This window comes from Phyllostomus discolor, chromosome 12, assembly GCF_004126475.2.
Source record: "Phyllostomus discolor isolate MPI-MPIP mPhyDis1 chromosome 12, mPhyDis1.pri.v3, whole genome shotgun sequence".
Taxonomy (NCBI): domain Eukaryota; kingdom Metazoa; phylum Chordata; class Mammalia; order Chiroptera; family Phyllostomidae; genus Phyllostomus; species Phyllostomus discolor.
In genome coordinates, this window is record NC_040914.2 from 42,365,379 (window position 1) to 42,373,602 (window position 8,224).

Below are 8,224 nucleotides of genomic sequence, written 5' to 3' on the forward strand. Positions count from 1 at the left end.
CGGTGGTGCCTCATTGCGGTTCGGGGCTGCCCTTCCCTGATGCTGAGTGACGGGGAGCAGCCTGGCATGCACGGCTGGCCACTTAATGTCCTCTCGGGAGAACGAGCTTTTCAGGGTCTTTGTCCATTTTTCCATCGAGCTATTTTCTTTCTTTTTTTTTTCCTTTTTTTTTGCTATTGCATTATAAAAGTTTCACTGCCTGGGGAATTCCAAACCATGGTAAGTCCCTGATCTGACACCCAAGCGTAGGCCCTTCTGTCACGGGGACTTAGGACAGAGCGAAAGGGCAGCTTCCGTGCTCATCACCGCCGCCACCCCCCCCCCCCCCCACACACACGCAAAGGCTTTTCCCTTTTCTCCATTCTTGTTCTCTGGAAGCCCATTCTCTCAGAGCTGATCCTATAAGGATCCCTGGGCCTCCGTTTCTCCTCTGTGCGTGTGTCGGGGCAGAGGTCTCTGTCCTGTAATGGGGAGAGGGAGAGGAAGGGTTGGAAGCGCTAAAGCCCCAGCCCAGGGTCTTCCCGGAAGCCCCCTCCCTGCTCCGCTCCCGCGGGCAGGAATGAGGCCCGGCCCCTTTAAGTCCCGCCCAGGAACTCCGGGGCCACCGCGCCCTTCCCGGATCTGCAGCCGGATTCCCGGTCTCAGCGGTGGTGGCGCGTCTCCCCAGCGCGTCCCCTCGCGGTGTCCCGGGTCCCCGCACAGCGGCCTGCGGAGAATGAGCCGCATCTACCAGGACAGCGCGCTCCGGAACAAGGCGGTGCGGAGCGCACGGCTGAGCACGGCCTGGGAGCCCGCCGCCCACCAGGGGTAACCCGGCCAGTCCCTCGCGGTGCCTCGGCCCAGCCTCCCGCCCGGCTGGGAACCCGGGCGCCTGGATGGGGACAGGGCGCCAGCGCGCCCTCCCGGGTGCGGGTGGGAGGACAGGCAGGCGATGCCAAAGCGCCCCCAGCGCTAACCCTAACCCTGCAGCCAGGGGGTTGCACCTACTACGACACCGATGGATAGCTTCAAACGCCCTTGCTCTCTTCCCTCTCCAACCCTTGGGAGTGGGCTAGGTCTCCACCCCCAAACAGGCTTCCAAGGACAGAGCTGGGTTCTCAGGGCCTTTGTCTCCACCCCGCCCCTGGGGCTGTGAACTCCCGCCACTTGCACTAGCTGCACAACTCCCCTCCCCAGGAAGGGACAGTGTCAGGCTGTGACCGGAAGCAGGTGACACGGCTGAGGGGCGGGTAGCCGTGGGGTGGGAGGGCCAGACTGGGTACTGGAGGTTGGGGGAGCCAACAGTTTGCTTCATTTGCAATTACAAAGACAGAAGGGTTGAGGGTTGAGGGGGTGGCTGGGAGCACGTAGTTACATCTGTGGACAGGGGATGTCCCCGCTCCTCTCCCATTTCTGTGGTTCCAGGAAAGGAAGGCCACGGGTTCTGCTCTCATGAAAACTGGAACCAGGAAGTGGGGCCCAACTTCTCTCAGTGGGGGGCCGGGGGCGGGGGCTGCGAGCTTAGGGCGTGGCCTTCTCCCCCTCTCCCGGGGCTGGGACAAACAGGAATAGAAAAGTGCTTTAAAACAGGTAGGAAGGAAAGATACTTTGTAGCCATGTAGACACCCCTCCTCATTGGGTTAAATAAACAACTAAAATCTGTTCCGTGTATTCAACACTGACTAGTTTACCAAACGCCTTCACTTACAGGGTCTTCTGTCACCCTCACAGAAGCAGAGTGACGCCGCTGTCACTCTCCCACGTTGCAGATGAGAACACGGAGGCTCTGGGTAGAGGACTCTCTAAAGGAGGGGCCTTGCCGGATGCCCTCCTACCCACCCCGGGGCAGCGCCCCAGCCCTTGGGACCCTCACAGGGACGGAGGCCCCCTGTGGGGAGTGCAGAGAAGGGGGCTGCTCCCTCCCAGACCCGCTGATGCACACACGAGTCACTTCTGTCCCAGCGCGCACTCTGACGCGGGCCATCGAAGTGGTGGCGGCTCTTCCCTGAGGACGGGCAGAACCGGCCGACCCCTCCCTGTGCTCTCGTCCCCAGGGGCAATGGCGTCCTGCTGGAGGGGGAACTGGTGGACGTGTCTCGGCACAGCATCTTGGACGCCAATGGCAGGAAGGTGAGGGTGCAGGGGTGGGGGGCACCCACAGGAGCAGGCACTCACCGGCCTCATGGTCCCCACCCACTCCGGCACGTCCCCTTCGCTTGGCTGAGCCAGTGCCAAGCCGTGGGGTCCAGCTCTTTCTTGAGGGGCTCCCTGGGCAGGGGGGTCGGGAGATTAGCAGCCTGAAGGGGCCGCCGGGTGGAAAGGGGGGGTCCCATGCTGCGTGCGAGGCTGTGGACAGCTGGGAGGGTCCGGCTGGTGCTGGGCACACAGACCAGGCCTCGGACCCAAGCGGTGAGTTTGGGGCAGAGACGGGGAGAGCTGAGAGCAGGAAGGGGTCAGGCGAGTGGTGGGGGCGAAGGCTGTGGCCGCCGGGTGGGCCGGCAGAGGTCCCGTGGCTTTCGGATGGAACAGGCGTAGGGTGCCGGGTGCCTTGCTGGGGTGGGCAGGATGAGTGAGACTTCTGAAAGCACAGTGGGCTCAGTCTCCCGTCCGCCGGTCTGGTGGTCCCCCCTGCTGGTCTGGTGGTCCCCCCTGCTGGTCCTGAAGGACAAGGGGTGTCGGCCAGTGTGGGTACAGGGTCAGGGTCAGCGGTGACCTTCCCCTTTCCGGGTCTCAGCTTAGGTTTCCAGGAAGTCCTGGATACTTTCGGTTTTATGGAGTTGAATTACTTTAAAAGCACCAGTGGAGGTGGCTGTTAGAAGGAGCTTTGAAGCGACTGCATTTGCCAAGTGGCGGATCTCTTGGCGTGGGTTCGCTCATCTCTTGTTTTCTTCTGATTGATCTAAGGGAGAGGAAGGGAGAAAGAGAGAAGGGAGGGAAACATCGACTTGTTGTTCCGCCTACTGATGCACACTCACTGGGTGCTTCTCGTACACGCCCTGCCTGGGGATCGAACCTGCAACCGTGGCGTATCAGGGATGACGCTCTAACCTACTGAGCCACCCGGCCAGGGCTGGCTCGTCTCTTGACAAGACTCTGTGCGGCCGCACACCCTGGAATGTTGTGTTTTTATAAAGCGGGTCACCGCTGTGGACCTGGACCCGCACGTGTGCCTGGGTGGGGAGGAGGGGGTGGCAGGGGGTGTGCTGTGTGTGGGGATCTGTGCGGCTTGAATGTCTCCGGAGCCGAGGTGGGGGCTCCGGGGTAGAGAGTGAGGTTGGGGAGGGCTGCGTGCAGCCCTGTGGGAGTGTGTGTGTGTATGTGTGGGAGTGTGTGTGTGTGTGTGTGGGAGTGTGTGTGTGTGTGTGGGAGTGTGTGTGTGTGTATGTGGGAGTGTGTGTATGTGTGTGTTTTGGAGGGTGGGGCCCCCTCACTCTCTCTGCCCACCCCCCCAGGAGCGCTACTACGTGCTGTACGTCCAGCCGAGTCTCATCCATCGCCGCAAGTTTGACCCCAAGGGGAACGAAATCGAGCCCAACTTCAGTGCCACCAGGAAGGTGAACACGGGCTTCCTCATGTCCTCCTACAGTAGGTGCCTCTGCCCCTGCCTCTCCCCCTCCGTCCCGCCCACACTGTGCCCTGCCTTTGTCGCCCGGGGTCTCTTGGCCCCTAGAAAGTGTCTTTTCAGCCCTGGCGGGCGGGACTCCTTCCTGGGTCCCATCCACTCAGAGGGCGGGAGGGCGGGATCCCAGCGCCCCAGCTCAGCCCGGCAGACTTGTCCACCATCGTGGCTCGGGGCTCTGACTGCCTTCATGCAGAGCCCAGGCCGGGGCCCTACTGGCCTCCATGCTCCCGCCAAAGTTCTCATTTGCCGCTTGGGCCCCTCGGGACTGCCTTTCTGTTCCCGGTTTTGGTGGCAGGAGGACCTCTGCCGCCTGCTGCCGTGCGAGGAGGTTTGGAGGGGGCTCCCGGACCCACCCCTGCCTCTGTTGTGGTGTCCGTATTCTCCGTGGCTCATTCATTCTCAGAATGTGTAACGAGCCTCCACTGTGAGCCAGGCCCAGAGCCCACGCCGGGACCGCCTCTGCCCCTGGACGAGCCCTGGAAGGGTGGGCTCTCCCCTGTCTTCCAGGGCGGATGGGGGGCGTTGTGAACGTGGAAGACACACAGCCCGCCCCGGCGGCCGAGGCCCTCCCCGGGCACTGCTCTTGCCGCGGGACCGACCCTCTCGTGCTGTGCGCCCGCAGGGGTGGACGCCAAGGGGGAGACGGACAGACTCACGCCCGAGGCCCTGAAGGAGCTGGTGGACAAGCCCGAGCTGCTGGCCCTGACCGAGAGCCTCGCGCCCGCGCACACTGTGGCCTTCTGGATGCCCGAGTCGGAGATGGAGGCGCTGGAGCTGGAGCTGGGGGCCGGCGTGCGGCTGAAAACGCGGGGCGACGGCCCGTTCCTGGGTGAGCGGCTCGGCCCTCCCGGCGGGCTCCTGGCCTCCCGGCCGAGGCTTTCCAACCCCTGCCACTTAGACCTCATGGGCCCTGGGCAGGGTCTGGCCTCCACGGGGGCAGAACCCCTTGTGATTTATTCGTAAGGCCCTGGATGGGTGCCCGAGGCAGCCTGGGTCCTGGGTGCTGCCCCAAACCATCGTTCCTATGGGTGCTTGGGGGTCCCACCCTGGGTCTCCCGGAGGTCCATACCCAGGCCTGAAGAGAACAGTGGCTTAACCCAGGCCTCAGGGACCCCGGGAGAACGGGCCAGCCCCCACTCGGTTTCCACCACAGGGAAAAAGGCCACCCAGCTGCTTCTTTTCTTTCAGATTCGTTAGCCAAACTCGAGGCCGGAACAGTGACCAAGTGTAACTTCGCCGGTGACAGACAGACAGGGGCGTCCTGGACGGACAACATCATGGCCCGGAAGTCTTCCCAGGCGTCCGCGGCGGAGACCCGCGAGCAGGGGGACGGGGCCGAGGACGCGGAGTGGGTAGGTCAAGGGCGATGGCCACGGCTGTGGGCCTGGCACTGGCGTGGGTCGTCTCTTGGCAGGAGTTTTGTTCGTAGTGGTGGTGGTTGCACGTAGGACAAGGAGAGAGCGGCGTGAACTTGACTGCTGCCCCCCCCCCGCAGCCCCGGAGGAGTTCCAAGGCTTTCCTGAGGGTGTGTCAGCGCCAGGAAAGTTCCTTCAAGGAACTGATGATCCAGGACCCTTCTTTTCGGTGGGTCTGACCTGGGCCAATCTGTAAGAAAGCCCCAGATATTTGTAAAAGCAAGGGACAGAAAGAAGGGACAGCAGAGGGGACCGACGTGGCTTCATATGAAGTCTCCAACCATGGTTCTGTCGAGACTGCATTGGCCATGCCGAGGCAGTCGAGCAAAGGAATGGCATTGTTTTCTCCCTTGTTCTGGGTTCCCTGACCACAGTGGCTGGGAGATGGGCAGCTTCATCCTTAGCAATTTTTTGTGTTTTTACGTTTCTGTGGGGTTTTTTTTTTTTTTGCTATGGGTCAGCACCCCTCATGGACCTCAGCCTACTCCCAGCTGATAGGTTTTTCTGAAGTATATTTCACCTCAAGATTTGAATTGATGTCAAAAGGCCCCAAATTGACTATTTGAAAACAAAATCGCAGAATAATGGGGCTGTTTGTCTAGGTGATGCAGATGAGGACCTTGGCCGGAGAGAGCAGGGGGGCCCGGAGAGCAGAGGGGCCGGATTCCCTTGGGTCTCAATAAAGTGAGGCTTCACCCCGGCTGGTGTGGCTCAGTGGATTGAGCACTGGCTTGTGAATCAAAGGGTCGCCGGTTCAATTCCCAGTTAGGGCACATGCCTGGGTTGCAGGCCAGGGGGTGCATGAGAGGCAACCTCACATTGAAGTTTCCCTCTCTTTCTCCCCCTTCCCCTCTCCCTAAAAATAAAAAAATAAAATAAAAAGTGGATTGAGCACCAGCCTGTGAACCGAAGTGAGACTTGAACTGAAAAACACCTCCAGGCTGGCCTCCTGGGCCACCTCTCAGGAGGGGAGGCCGAGGCAGGCGGCCAGGGGCCCCACTGGTGCTGGGCAGTCGAGCCCTAGTTGTCTGATGACTTGCTGACTTCTCTGAAACGTGCTCTGTTCTCTCTCGTTACTTTCTCTCTCCCCAGGACGACTGAGGCTTCTGGGAGATGCGGCATCCCTGAGGCGCAACGGTGCTGCTGAGAATGTCCTCCACCAACCTCCAGTCTAGAGCTCGAGGGGGCAGCCCCCTCGGCCTTGCCTGGTTCCTCCCCCCACGCCGGCACCCTGGAGCACGCTCTGAACCAGCCCTGCTGAGATCAGACCCGCGGTGTTGGCCGCGGGGCGCGATGCTGCGGCTCACAGAGGGTTCCTCCCCTGAATGTGAGTTTGGCCTGCCTAGATATTTTCCTGACCGCAGCCTCCTCGTTCCTGGAGGCAGGTGGTGGGTGAGGGCCCCAGGGCACTCAGAGGGACTGGGCTGGGTCTCTGTACCAGACTGGGGGACGTCCCTCACCCATGTGCAGAGTGGCCCCGAGGGGAAGCTAGCGGCCTCCTTCCTGTCCTCGGGTCTCCGCTTCCCTTGCCCACCCAGCCCTGCCCTGGTGCTCCATGCTGCGGTCTCTGCTGCCCTGCGCAGTCCTCCTGGTCCCCGGTGCCCTTTTCTCTCCCTGAAGCTGCCGCCTCTGGCTCTCCACCGCCTGGGGGGCTCCTGCCACCGGACCTCTCTGGCTGCCGTCCCCGTGATGCTGTGCTCAGGTGCGGCTGGCTGGTCCCCATCTCTCGGACGCACTTGCGTTCAGCCAGGCCTCATGTTTGATAATGCCTTTTTCTTGTTGTTTTGTACCTTGAGACGTTTTTCGTAAATGAGTAAAGCTTCAGAAAAGGACCCCTCTACATGCACTGGGTTATTGTCAACATAAACAGTCTTCCGGCCAAGCAAGATCCCTGTAAGCAGGAGACCGTTTCTTTTTTGTCGGGGCGTGTGTCCTCCCCTGGACATGTGGAGAGATCTGGAATGGAAATGGACGTGTCCCAAGACTAGGTGGGGACTTAGTGGCCTGTGGATCTTGCTTGCCTCAGGGAACAAGGGGTGGGTGGGGGACTAACAACCGTTAAGTCCCCTGAGGTGTCGAGCATTGTCCTGCATGCTTCTCACGGCAACCACCGACTGTTGGGTGCTTCCGGGTGCTAGCACTGGCGCTGAGAACTGGCAACACCCAACTGAGTCACCACAGCATCCCGTGAGGCTCGTGGGATTATTGTCCCCGTTTTGGTCCAGGGACTGAAGTTCAGAGGCTCCGCCCATAGCAGGTGGATAGAAGAGAGAGCCCCAGCAGTCAGAGTTCAAAGTCCGAATTCTTTTTTTTTTTTAATGTGTTATTGATTTTAGAGAGAGAGGAAGGGAAAAAGAGGGAGAGAGAAACATTTCCTTGTTGTTTCACGTATTGATGCGTTCATTGGTTGTTCCCTGACCAGGGATTGACTGCGAAACCTTGGTGCACCTGGAGGATGCTCTCACCACCCAGCAGGGCTGAAAACCCTTTTTCAGTTGTTATGTAATCCCTTTCCATGTGGCTGCCTGGTCTTCATAACCATTGTTTTTAAGATCGACTACCATTTAGTAGCTGTATTGTCCAATTTGGGGGTAATTAATTGGTCCTTTTAATTTATTTTATTTTTTTTAGAGAGAGGAGAAGGGAAGGAGAAAGAGAGGGAGAGAAACATCAGTGTGCAAGAGATACGTGGATCGGTCAGTTGCCTCTCGTTAGCCCCCAGCTGGGGACCTGGCCTGCAACCCAGGCAAGTGCCCTGAGTGAGAATCAAACCTGCAACACTTTGGTTCGCAGCCCACGCTCAATCCACTGAGCTACGCCAGCCAGGGCTCCATTATATTTCAATAGGTCTCCCTATGAAGTCAATTCATACCATCACAGTAGGCTTTGATAGTTGGTAGGGCTAGGTACCCCTATTCTTCTGTTTTAGAATTTTCTTTGATATTCCTTCTCCACATTTAAAACATTTTGTCAAGTTCCCATGCATATTTACTGCCTCTGGATTTTTTAAAAATTAAAAAACCATGGCTAGCCCTGGCCAGGTAGCTCGGTTGGTTTAGAGCATCTTCCCGATACGCCAAGGTGCAGGTTTGATGTCTGGTCAGGGCACGTACGAGAAGCAACCAATGAGTGATAAGGAAGTGGAACGACAAATTGACATCTCTCTCTCACTCAAATCAACAAATTAAAAAAAAAACAGGCTATAAGA

The 8,224-nt window shown here is 59.2% G+C and overlaps 1 protein-coding gene across 1 annotated transcript; it reads left to right on the top strand.

Annotated features, from left to right (window-relative positions):
• Window positions 1-583: 583 nt before the first annotated feature.
• Window positions 584-6,904, top strand: LOC114488573 (arpin). Its single transcript, XM_028502302.2, has 6 exons — window positions 584-807; window positions 2,034-2,109; window positions 3,432-3,564; window positions 4,224-4,430; window positions 4,790-4,953; window positions 6,109-6,904. The coding sequence occupies exons 1-6, from the start codon at window positions 716-718 to the stop codon at window positions 6,115-6,117; spliced, it is 681 nt and encodes a 226-aa protein (XP_028358103.1). The 5' UTR covers window positions 584-715; the 3' UTR covers window positions 6,118-6,904.
• The last annotated feature ends 1,320 nt before the right edge of the window (window positions 6,905-8,224 follow it).